A 13,152-nucleotide genomic window follows, 5' to 3' on the forward strand; every position below is an offset into this window, starting at 1 on the left:
TATATATATATATATATATATATATGGTTTCTGATTTTATGTAATAAGAGCTGAACCCCTCCCAATTAAGCACTGAACCATTGTAAACAAGGAAAAATATCAGAAAGGCTCAGTGCTTGCTTTTAAGTTTGAGGTCTAGATAGGTTCTATTTGATTTCCATGATGCTCATTGCTCCTGAATTGTTTTGAAAAAACATTTACATAAATCACAAACATCTGTGTAGTTTTCTGAGTTCACTTACACCTGTACCACTTAACTTTGCAATGTTTATGTTCTTGGTTATTGGTTTTATGTGCAGACTGATTGGCAGCCCTGACTCAGAAGGAGAAAGGTGTGCCTTGACGATTTGAGTTCTGTTCAGCCCCCATGGAAGCACAGGCCACTCTGTTTATCTGAAGTTGATAAGCCATTTTTGGAGCTGTTAACTGCTTAGTGCCCAAGCCTCCAATGGCATTGTCATTGGTGTTAGGAGAGGAATTAGGGAATAATCTGCAATTGTAGCACTTTTTAAATTTTGTAAGTTATTTATTTTAGAAGCTGATAGTCTATCTATCAAACATAATGAGTAAGTCATATACTTGCTGAGAAGTTGGGACATTTTTGAAAGATGTAGCAGCAATCATATTGGCACGATGACAGTGGAATTCTTTTAAAGCTCTTAGCATAGAGAAGAACTAGATAAGAATTTGTTAAATATATAAAACTGGAGGATGAAAGTTGCTCTTGAGATATAATGCAGAGCAAATGAATAAAATAATAATGGAGGAGGTTTTACTTCTCTAATTTCTTACCTGACCGCCATTTGGACATGATGGACAGATTCCAGGAGGGCCAGGAGAGCCAGGGGCACCTGGTAGCCCTGGATTGCCGGGGTCACCATTTCTCCCAGGAATGCCAGGAGGGCCCTAAAACAAGTAAGACAAAAACAAATGAAACCAGTAAAATATGGGGTGATTGAAAATGATCATTAGGGATTTGCTTCCATGCTATATTGAATTGTCACTGTGATGTTTGTCCTTGGGGATAAGTATATATCCAACTAAGTCTCATGGATAACTGAAGTTTATTATGTTCCTTTGTATCTTGACCTACATTTTGTGTTTTGAACTGACAAAGGGATGAAGACTTGTAAGGTTTGGGAAAACAGACAAGTACTGCTATATATCATGATTTTCAAATACATAGGACAGAAGGAAATTCAGAATAGTAGCAGTTCAGTTTGAATACGGGAATAATTTGACAAGGAAAACCAGGCTTTCCTAGAAATGTCATTAGCATTAACTTTACTCCTTGGGAAGATGTTACTCACTGGATCTCCCTTGGGGCCTCGTGGTCCATGGCCATCAGGAAGGGCAGGAGCCTATGAAGTATAAACAATATAGGTTAATATATGTAAACTATGGCAGTATTCTTAACTATTTCTTAATTCTCATTACACCCAGCCGCCTGCTTTCATTTAGAAATGACATCATTCATTTGTTAAGCCTGCTTAACAGACATGGCTTGCAGTTCCTTCCAGGCCTCTTTGCTATGGCTGCTATCTATCTGTTTAATATGAATGTTGCAGATGCGGTCTTTGAAGAGCTTATGCATTCTGTAGACTCACAGGTGTCGTAGGCTGTGGGCATATTGCACAACATTCTCCAAACGGGATCTCTGCGTTGGGGCAGTCTAGCGGCGTATCATCGCACATGATGTCATCGCAGAGGACAGATCCGGCGTCACAGACACATATTTGGCATGGCTCTGGTTTCCAAACATCTCTAGACTCATAGGTCTGACCAAGGTGGGTGCATCCCGATTCATCTGCGGGAAGAAACAGGAGAACATATGGCATTTTTCATATTTTGAAAAAAAATGTGATTTTTCAGTCATAACTATTTGCAGAGTACAGTCAAAATGGAGAAAGTTTGAAGCAATTTCTTCCTTTCATCAAAAATCATATTTCCTCTATGTAATTGCTATGTACCAAGGTATTGTTTATTAAAATAAAATGTCGCACCACAATTTTCATTAAAAGTCAATTGTTTTTACTTCTCACATGAAAAACTTAGCAACAATAGATACAACACAAACATGCAAACACTTGTATATTAATTACACAACTGAAAAGAAGCATTTTTGCCTAATTGCTATTCTTTGCTTTAATGACAGCTGGGACAATACTAAAGGATGATTTTTGTTACTAACTCTGGGACCTTCTGGATTATATTAACCGAGTTGAGACATTCAGGGGGAAAACTGAGCTAATCTTGGCAGCATAAAACTCTTCCAGATTGTTCTGGGAAAGCTAACAAAGCTGACTGTGTGTTCACTGTCACTGCTATCTCTGTTGGGCATTAGTGGGTCAACATTATATGACATAATGTAATATATATGTATATATGTATATATATATATGTCATAGATAAAGAGTTTTCCAAATGTCTAGAATAAAGTGCAACTTTAAAGCAAATATTGGCAATGGATAAGTAGAAAGACTAGGGAAAATATGAATCATGGCCATGTGTATTTGTGGCTTACTACAGCAGACGAAATGGCTTCAACCAAAATTTTAGAGTTGGTTCTTAATTATATGTAAGAAATTGAAATTTCAGCAGCCATTCACAGTGAATCTACTGAGGAGATGCCAGAATAAAACCCACTCCCAATTCTTGAAGTGTTGGCTGTGTAGTATGGCTAAGCTCAGCTTGAAAACTGTTATGACAGTTTGCCAATCACGAATGGATAAATAATAAGTCCTAAAACATCTGCAAACAATTTTGAATGTAAGCAAGGTTTTGTGGGTTCTTTTGTATTTTTTCAGACAGTGAAGCTTTATTTTCCTGTAGCCCTGTTTGCAAATTTCTCTTTCCTTATCTTCATATTTAGATAATATATCATCTAAAACTTTACCATTAAGAGAAATTTCAGAGCATCTGTTCTCTGCAGACTATGGGGTTGCTTTACCTTTACATGTGCAAAGACAGCTTTAATCATCTTATGAAATAGCTCAAGCTTCTTGTATGAAGCAAGTTGAGACCCATTCCTGTCTTCACAATTTATCAATGTAACAGCTAATAAAAACCAAAAGTGACAGTTCCACTAAAATTTTCAATAGGGAACAAAGATTATACAGTTTGAAAAAAATATCTCTCTTTTAGCAAAGTTGTGTCAACTCCTCCTGTGTCTGTAGCAGATGAAGGAGGATGGGGTGAAGGGTGGGGTGGAAATAGGCTTTCTAAAGCTTTGAGGAATGCATCTTTATTCTCAGAGAATATAAGAGCTGAATACAAATGTTTATCTCAGCATATAGGATTCAGGATTGTGTGATGTTGTTGCTTTTAAGTAATTCAAGAGAAGGCAAAGTGGGTTTTCATATAATTAATAGTCTTGGTGCATGAAGTGGCGATCACTAAACCTATTTGTGTCACCTAGAACTGATGTTTTGTATTTAGGAACTGTGTTCAGTTGGCAGTTTAAAAAAATATGTTAAGTGTTGAGATGGAAGACTTTTCAGCGAAATCACTAAAATCTTTTCATGGGTGCTCCTTTCTTCATATGAATCTTTCCCAACTTCTCTCAATTAGATGGACAAGAAATTCTTATCTGCTTGGCTCTAACTTGGGATATTCTCACTGAAGATGTGGCTGTCAAACTGCCTGACCTTGACCCTGTGAAGACAATGTTAGATTGTGCTAATTATTCTATCAGTAACTTACCCTTGAATCAGAAATAGCTTTCAATATTTAATACAGCATGCAGGTTATTAAAAGGAGCTATTGGACACCCATGCAAAGCTAAACATAAATTAATATATCAGGTAAAGTTCGATTTAAGTACCTCATATTTTAAAATAGCTTCATACATTCTTAATTGGGCATAAAGTCTTTCTCCCCCATCCATCCTTCCATGTGAAAACCCTATTGAGGCCAATCTCACATCAGAAGAAATAGTGTTCATTATTTGTTTTGAACGCTGTCAAGTAGACAAGCATGACATTGACTCTTTAAAATTATAAATTAGCATGTTAAACCTGGGGCTACATAATAGAAAACTGTTATTTGACTTCTTGTTTTCAAATTTTATTAGAAATACTATTGTTTTTTAATAATAGTATTAAACATATTTATTTCTTCAAAAATTTACAATTTATGGTAAAAAGTTTCAAAAATATTTTCCTTAACTTTTAGAATGTGTACTTTATACTTTTTGTTGTAATACTAGCAATAAAAAGTTGACCTTCTGTGCATTAACACACCAGGATTTCTTGGTGTTAGTTCCCATTGGCATCCATTCTGCACAGCCATTGTGCACAGCCATTGTGCACAGCCTGTGGTTTTCCTCCTGCCCTCCACCTCTAGAAACCACCACTCCTTTCTTAATGTGACGCCAACTTTTGGGCTCCTACCATGTAAAGTGATAGAGCATACTTTTTTTTTTTTTTTTAGAAAGTCATGTTCTACATAAGAGGAGAAAGTTGGAATGCCTAAAAATATAAGAGTTAATGGATCTAATTTGTTGCCATCATTTGTTTCATATTCATTTGAAGCAAAGGTGTCTTTCTTGGAAAATCAGAGCCTGAAAAGTTGTAAGGAGATTTCGTGGCTGAACCCAACACTTCCCACCCTGTGTCTCTTCGTCATATTTGCTCTGAAAAGGAGGATGCCTTCCGAGTTTCTTCTGATTTACTCTCTCACGCATGACCATCTACCGTTAGCCATATAATCTACCAAAGCAGAAAGCCTTCGGTACACTCTCCTGAAGCTGCATTTAGTATCAAACCTGGAAGTAAGGGTAAAGCATGGGCACTTCCGGGAATGCTTCACCCTTTGCAGCATTGGAATAGACGTGCTTATTGATTTGTTTAATATTTATATATTGTTCTTATTTACAATACAATCTGCCAGATCATGAAAATGTTTAATATATTTAACTTATTCCATAACAACTTTAGTTCTATATTTTGAGAGTACAGGTTTTTGTGCAACCTCCCCTTGCGCTACGTGGCTAAGGACTTTTGGTTCTTCCAAAGGGTAGTGGTAGTTGACATCTGACAACACAACCATTGCTAGACCAAGCTCGTGTTCTAGCCACTATTCTTGAGCAGCTGACCTCATTTTGTTTTCTTTAGAATCGATGGTGATGGTCTCCACCTGTACGCCAAGCCAGCCATGACATCACAGTTTTTGATCTGAGTTTGCAGACCGCTGGGAATGCAGACACGGGTATGCATCACTGCAACGAACCTGCTAGAAATGTAGGGTGGGTCTCTGCAGCTGGCTGTTGGGAATGCAGCTGTGCACTTCTGTACCTGATGCTTTACATTGATCTTGTTCCCTTCCTGCTTGCAGAGGACCTATCAGCTAAATGCTGTGGCAATCCTCCACACAGACAAAAGAGCCTGAAACAAACCAAGTACTGCCCCAGACTAAATAATGAAAAAAAAATCAGATTTGAATCTAGGATGCTTTTCTGAAGGCTGATACTCTATTAATGGCTTTATTCTATTTCCTTTCTGCTTTCAAAGACAGTATTGGATGGAGAGCAGTTCCCTGTCCCACATGGTTTGTAAACTCCGTGCCCTCAGGAGGACGACGGCAGACATTTTAAGGAATCACAGTGGTCTGCAAAATGTCCTTTCTCTCTAATCTTGAAACGGGAAGATACCATCTGGAGTTGAGTCCTACTTGTTTATTTCTCTTGACCTTATGAAAAAGGTTTATATTTCCAAGGCCACCCTGCTGGCATCCAGACCACCAGCAAGATGAACTGGTGAAAGCCAGGCAGGAAGACAGGTAGAAGCAAACATACGGTTTCTGCTTCCAACTCATAGATTGTATTTACATTGCCTAAAGCACTAATATTCAGAAAATATAGTTACTACATGCTCTGCATGCATTAACTTGCTCACGAGTCTCCTTTGAATAAATAAGGATTTATAAGTTCTGTGGAACACCACAGAGTGTTTCTTTAAGAAACATAGTCTGTCTGCCTCTACAATAACAAACAAAAGAGAAACGTCTGGCAAATATGTTACTGGAAAAGGCATCTCTCAATGTTAATTTTCAAAGCGAATTTAACTGTTAAGAGTTTTCGGGATTAGTTGTGTTCTAACCTCACTTTTGGGGGACAATTTTAGGATTCTTCCCGTTTGAACTTTCCATTTTGCTCATTAAGATTCCATTGGAAGCGGCAGGGCTTGACCTCAGTCGTGGAAAAAGCGAGGCTTTGATTAGATAATCTGAAAGGCATCCACTGGGGCTGTGTTTTTCTTAGGCACAGACAGAGCTGCTAGCGGTTAATGCAAGCTCTCCAAACTGCAGTTACAAATGAGTGCTGATCCAAGCTAACTCAGAGTTTCCACTGCCTTCCTGACAGGCAAAGTTTCCCCTGTTAAAAATTTTGTATGGAGAAAAACACAACGGGACTTCTCTGCTAACCTGTAAATCAATGACGCCAAACTTATCCCCCTAAGGAACAGAACGAAACATTTTATACGAATCAGGGCACCCGCATTTCCAGGAATCTGCGGTGGACCTCGAGTTTTCCAAGACTCCCCCAGGTCCAGCAAAGGCAAGCTTATCTTTCATCTTCCCAGCTGACTTGCAAGCAATGCAGTTTAATGGATTCAAGGTGGAGATATCACTTACGTCATATAAGTAAAAGAACTACATAGGAACTCTGCACAGCAGGGCATCATTCTCAGTGGACACTACAGAACCTCGGTAGGTGGCAGTCTTTTCTGAGTTACCACTCAGGCTGGCCTGAGCCTGTGGGTATGATATGACACAGGTCTTTCCAAAGAGCTGGCTCTCATTGAACGTCCACTACAGTTCTAGACAAATCCATTTAAGAAGAAATCTCTGGGCAAGGCACCAACACAAGGGTCTGAATTCCTTAATGGACCTCTGCTCTCCTCTCTCCCAGGATGGTTTGAGAAGACTGGGTTGCTTCTCTGAGACTCAGGCTCCATCCTAGACCTAAGCAGGATGTCTCAGCCCTCAGGCTGAGCACTGTGGAGCTGCTGAGGAAATGCGAGGGGTCACAAATTGAAACCACGAAAGTGTGTGTCAATAATAGTCCTTTATTCGCTTGTAGTGTACATGTTCACAAAAGGGATGGTAATTTCTTGTTAAGTCCTTAGCTTCTGGGTCTTTTGCCCAGTAAACCAGATTAATTAATTAATTAAAGACTACCTTTAAAAAAACTTTTAAAAATATATTTTCTGGAACAATTTAAAATTTGGAATCTCTCTTTTATTGACAAATAGTTACAAAAAACAAGAAAATGCAGACACTAAAAGTGTATGTTTTTTTTTCTTAAACCATTTAACATTTCTTCAAATTTCTGAGTATTAACCCTGTCCTTTCCTGTTTCTAATCTATACCAACACACTATTTACTACACGACTGATATTGAGATATGTACATAATTTACAATGTTCTAACAACGTATTTTCTCTTGTAAGAGCAACAGTTATTTCCAATGACTTTACAAAACATTTAATTAATTCAGTGGTTTGGTATGTTTAATATTTAGGATAACACAAACCAGAGAAGATTTAACTGTTAATATTAGCTATAACTTCCCTTTTAAACATAAAGGGAAATAGACTCACCAAACATGAAATAAGAATTCATTCTCAAAATTCACTTACAGTTTTGAAATTCCAAATCAGTTAATAGTTCGTAGCTAAGTTTTGTGACATTACCAGCATAGCAAAGTGTAGAAGGTTCAACATTAGAGGAGATTTAATTAAAATAGCTTATGTCCCTGCCCTAAGAAGGCAATATTATTAACTTCTATCTTGGACCTATAACCAGCAAAATGCTGATATTAAGCAAGGGTGATATCAGTCCATGAGTAGGGAAGATATGTTTAAAGGTCATACTATGGATTTCAATACACCTATAGGTTTTCTCTGGCCATACTGGAGATTGGAACTAGGGACCCTGTGATGGACAGGTTCTCCACCACTGACATACATCCCCAGCCTTCTTTAAATTTGTTATTTTGAGACAGTTTCACTTTTGTTCCCACGCTGACCTCAACCTCACTCTGTAGACAAGGCAGACTTTGGACTAGTATTTCTCTACCCTCAACTGCCCAAAGAACTGGGATTGCAAGACTGTGCCACCATGTCTGCTGGAAAATGTCTATACCTTTAACACTCATTTTCAAAACGTCTTATATCACCACCAGTTTGTTTGTATGTCTGGCAACATCTTATCATCTACTTTTCTTTAACTTATGAAAGCAGTGTAGACTTTTTAAAATTCATAAACACATATGCACATATATAGATAGAATGAGATTTACACACACACACACACACACACACGCACACAACACACACCTTGTTCTAAAATACCAGTCCTGTGATGCAGCAGTCATGTTGGCACTGGTTCTGTAAATGGTGTCCCTTCTGCCAGCCACTAGGTGGCGTGATTTAGCACTTAAAAATCTGGCACCCTTCTAAACCACAGGAAATATAAAACAGACCTGGTTTTTCCACAGCTGGCATAAGATGCATGAATAAAGTTAAGACTCGCACAGATTTGTATAGAGACCAAAATTCCTTTTGGAGACATGTTTTATACGCCTGAAAACTCCCATGAGTAGATTGCAAGTTACTGTCCTGCAGCTCTGTGCTCCTTCTGGGGTTTCTAAAGAACACAGGCAATACCCCATTAGAGTTCTGTGAATATTCCCTGTGTGCTGAATAGCCATCACCGACTGTAACCTCCCCAAAGATCCAGGAGAACCTTCACTAAAAACCTGTAAAGAATGTGTATTGCACACTCCTAAATCCCTTTCATTGTCTTCATGGCCATAGCACAAGGGCTGAAGAAAGTGAGCTAGCGAAGACGTTAAGATGGTGATGTCGGACTGCAAAGAAGCATACTCTTTGCGCCGACGCTATTTTTTATATTCATATAAGGAGCACAGTCTTTTCAAAAATTAAAATTCTGTGCTTCTCCTCCCAGACATCCAAAGATCTCTATTGGGACGCTGGGGAATTAGCATTCCTTTTGGGCTCTGTCTTTTAGTTTTCTAGCGAAGACATGGGGATTGTTGCATCTTCCAGGAGGGCAGGATGGGGAGAGAAAGTGAAGACAGAAAGTTAAGGGAGAATTGAGCATCTGAAGGGGAGAAACAATCAGGGGGGAAGAAGAGAGAATGAAAACAGAGGTGGAAGCTGAAGGGGGTTGCACTGGGTGTGGCAGGGGAGGGAAGGATTAGAAAGTGGGAAGGGGAGGTGGAGAGCCCAGGATGGGGGTGGGGTGATGAGGGAGGGAGGAAAACTGGGAGGGGAGTTCTTTAGGAGACAGAAGGGGCGGGGAGATAAGAAGGGGGGATGGGGGGGAGCTGGGGATGGGTTAGGGGAGGAGACAACTAATGAACAAGAAATCTGGGTGTTCCTTTACTGTCGCAGTTATGGATCGAATATACATAAATGTTATCGGGTATCCCCCCGCCCCTACCACCTAGTCTTGAATTTATAATTTGCGAAGAGAGCAAAGATATTGATATTACAAACAATGGAAAAACTAATACTCATGAAGCATTTACCAAAAGTAAAGGTTTAAACACAAGCCCATTTGATAATGTGTAAAAAAAATAAAAAATCGTTAACATAGTTAAGATTCACGAAAGCACAATTAGTTTGAGGAAAGTGTGTACCCCAATTTTTTGTGATGTTGGGGAACGGAGGCATTTGTAAAAATATTTAAGTAAATAACAAGGCAACTGCTTTTAATTTGTGGCAGGGGAAAGCAAAGATCACTGTATTTGCTCACCAAGAGTATATGAAGGAAGCGTTTTCTGAACGAAGCTAGCATCTTTACCTTGTTTGTAGAAAAGGCAAAAACACTCCTTTTAAAACACTTTCCCTCCAGTAGTGAAAACCCAGCTAAGCAGAGCATTTGGGACATAAAAGAGCCTTTCTCAAAACTCTGAGCAAGTATGGATTAACCGACTATGCACATTCTTAGAATGCAGTAAGAACAAGAACAATGGTATGTTTTCAGTGGCCTGGGCTCGCTTCAGCAAAGTCCAGAGATAGTCCACTGTGCCATTTACAGAAATACATACAGGGGTTCTGCTGGTCTTCTAGTATCTTCTTCTGGGCTGTTGACAACAGATGCTTTCTAATACATTACTTTACTGGAAAAAATCAGGCTAAATATCCCATCCTTACAAAGAGAACAGCATACAAAGGAGAACATGAAATTATTACAAGAGACCAATAAATTCCAGATGTCTTGGGAGCATTCCAAGATGTTCACAAAAGAGGAAGGGAGTGTCTGAAAGGCATTTTTTTTAAAAGGTGAACATGGAAACAAAGCAAGTTAGGACCATTTTTATCTTAAACAACTAGAGAATTTTCAAATACACATACACACTCTCTTTTTATAAGCAAATATAAAAAGCAAAATTATGGTGAGAGAAGCAATCTGCAGTCAGAGGCTAGGCAGGAAATTCCGAGGACGCTGATGTCTTTTCCCTATGTGACTCTTGGTAAGAAGTTAAGACAAAGTTAACCCAGAAAGCCTGTTGAAATCAGTACCTACTTACCAATACTGCCCTGTTGTGCCCAAATGAAAGTGGGATGGAGCAGGGCAAGGAGAAGCCAGGCCCCACTTTGCACAAAGCTCATCATGTCTAAATATCAGACATGAGACTCTTTGTGCAAGCGGAGAAAAGAAAAAGCAGCTCAAAGTAGCACCATCAGTTGTACCCTGCCCTCCAGCACCGGGCCCGTCATAAAACTCAGCCGCTGAGATTCCTCTGCTTTGGCCTTAAATAGGAAAAAGGTTGGCTTCCCTCACTTCCCAGCCCCTTTCTGAAATATGAGAACAGCTCCCATCCCCTCAGCAGTAAAAGCCGTGATTAATATTTCTTTTTCTCTTATAGAGGACACAGCCCATGGAGTTTGAAAGCGGTACATCTGGAGTTTGTATACATCGGCCCATGTATATGTTTATAACACGCATTAGTCTTAAATGCATCTTTGCATGACAGGCACACACAGGAATGCGCCTTGTGATCGTCTCGAACAATTGACCTTGCCTTTTTAAATCTCTCTCGGAAACAGTAAAAGCAGCTCGAATTTGAAAAAGTGTTTGATTCCCATTGTCCGGTGTGGTTATTTGGTGGACCCTATCTTCCTAGAGGACTTTGATATTGGGATTTTGCCAGAAGCCACCCCAACTCGACTTAAAGAGGGAACTGTAAGAAAGTTACTGAAGGAAAAACCTTTGTCTGCCCCTGCACTCACCCACCCACTCTGTGTTCTGGATGTTGGATTTCACAGAGAGTCACGAAACTGTTTCTGAGCCTGGTTCGAACAGATCTTTAGATTCTTATCTGTGACTGTTTCCCTGTTTCCATGTCTCCCAGATTTCTTTAGCAAGCCTGTTTCCTTGTAAGATTTCCAGTTTACATGGTGTGTGGGGAAGCCAGGACAGATGTTACTAAAGAAAAAATAAAAACTTTTTCTGTCTTGTCTTTGTAAGAAACCACAAGAGAGAAAGTTCAGTGCCTGGGATATAAGAAATTTCAATTTCAACTCCGTTAATATAAAGATTACTGCAAACCCATCTAGGTTCCGCCTTTTCTGTGTTTCTATTCTGAGTCTGTATCAGCAGGGCTTTTCTAGATCTATCTGAGGATTAAGTACCACTAGACTCCTGCAGGAAAAAGGCATTTGTTAACTTTGTTATGATGTCATTAATGACCAAATAATATCTTGATACCTTACCTTCAGTCATTTATCCCTTCATTTATCTTTAAAATTTACTGTGAGCCTTTCAAGGTCAACCTCCTCATTGAGATCACATGAACTGGTTTCTTTAGTCTTAACTTCATGGATGTGTGCCCCGTCTGTGCACCTACCCTTGAGATGCTTGCCCTCTTACATCATTTTATGAAAGTTCCTTCTGCTCAAGACTTTCTTCCTTAGGAAAATCATCTCACTTAAAACTCTTTTTATCATTTCCTTTTCCCTAATGTATAACACTCATTTTTAAATTGGGTTTTATGTACCTGTTATAATCATGGACAGTTCTATGCCTGACTCCTTCTATCCCTGCTCAGAGGAAGGCCAGACTAAGATGTTCAAGGGGGAAAGTGATGTCATTTGGTGACAGGAAACAAGAAATAGGACAAGACCCACTTACTGGGCATCTTCTGATTTCGTATTGGAGAATGGTTGCCGAAAGAGGCAGGGGAAGTAACTGCTACCAACATCTGCGCTGCTGGGTGATAGTGAAGAAGCTGGGGAAAGACAGTCACATGTGTCTTTCTGTCATCCGGTCTTCATCCTTCTCTCCAATGTTCTCTTTGGTCCAAACCAACTCCGAAACACGAGTTTTTCTCCTGGAATCTTTGGCATGTACATAAAACAAGACGATGCACATAAGGACATGTCTCCTTATTTAAAGTGGTTAATAAACATTGACATGTATTGAAAATTGATATGTATTGAAAAGTTTCAGTGTAATTACTTTTCAATGTGAAAAAATAATAATGCTACTTTTAAAATAGTGTATGTCCAATTTCAGGCATACGATGTATACTATTTTAAGTTTGTGTTAAAATTCCTAAAGCAGCCTTATGTGCATAAGGAAAGTTCCTGATCAGCACACTCAGGACAGAGAGATGGCTGGTATTTTGATTTGGTAGATTGAGGGTCTGCTCTATTTTAAGGTCTTTAGGAGAGACTTGGAGAACACTTTCAGGTTGTCTGGTTCATCATTCTTTTCTACTTTAAGTGTGTTTGGAAGTTCTGCATGACGAGTCTTTGCTCTACGTTCTAGACCTTCTGTCTCCTCTTTTCTAGGAGGAGACAGTGTTTCTTGGTGGAGTGTCCAGATGGGAGTGGATCTGAGCTGTTGTTACAACGGGTTAAATGCATGCCCTGGGAAACTGTATCATGCAAGCCCAGCACTGTCGTTAACCACACAAATTGCTTTGTATACCTCTGTGACTTAACTGATATTAACAGGATGTATATATATATTAAAAAAGCCAGTTTGCTCTTTTTATTGCATCTGGAAACATGACAAAAACACAAATTCCTGCACCAGCGAAAGCAGTGCTTAAACTGTCTCTGGACAAGAATGGCTGGAAAGATGAGGCAAAGCAAGGGTGTGGCCAATTATCTT

General features: G+C 39.2%; 1 protein-coding gene across 1 annotated transcript in view; it reads right to left on the reverse strand.

Moving 5' to 3' along the window:
* Positions 1-10,764, reverse strand: part of Col3a1 (collagen type III alpha 1 chain) — a 36,401-nt gene extending 25,637 nt beyond the window's left edge. Inside the window, exons 1-4 of the mRNA XM_005366390.3 lie at positions 10,562-10,764; positions 1,608-1,807; positions 1,311-1,361; positions 793-906 (exon numbers count right to left, since the gene is read on the reverse strand). Coding sequence (XP_005366447.1) covers positions 793-906; positions 1,311-1,361; positions 1,608-1,807; positions 10,562-10,646 — 450 coding nt within the window. The 5' untranslated portion in view covers positions 10,647-10,764. The remainder of the gene's footprint in view (positions 1-792; positions 907-1,310; positions 1,362-1,607; positions 1,808-10,561) is intronic.
* Positions 10,765-13,152: the final 2,388 nt, after the last annotated feature.

The sequence above is a fragment of the Microtus ochrogaster genome, unplaced genomic scaffold, assembly GCF_000317375.1.
Source record: "Microtus ochrogaster isolate Prairie Vole_2 unplaced genomic scaffold, MicOch1.0 UNK8, whole genome shotgun sequence".
In the NCBI taxonomy this organism is placed as follows: Eukaryota; Metazoa; Chordata; class Mammalia; order Rodentia; family Cricetidae; genus Microtus; species Microtus ochrogaster.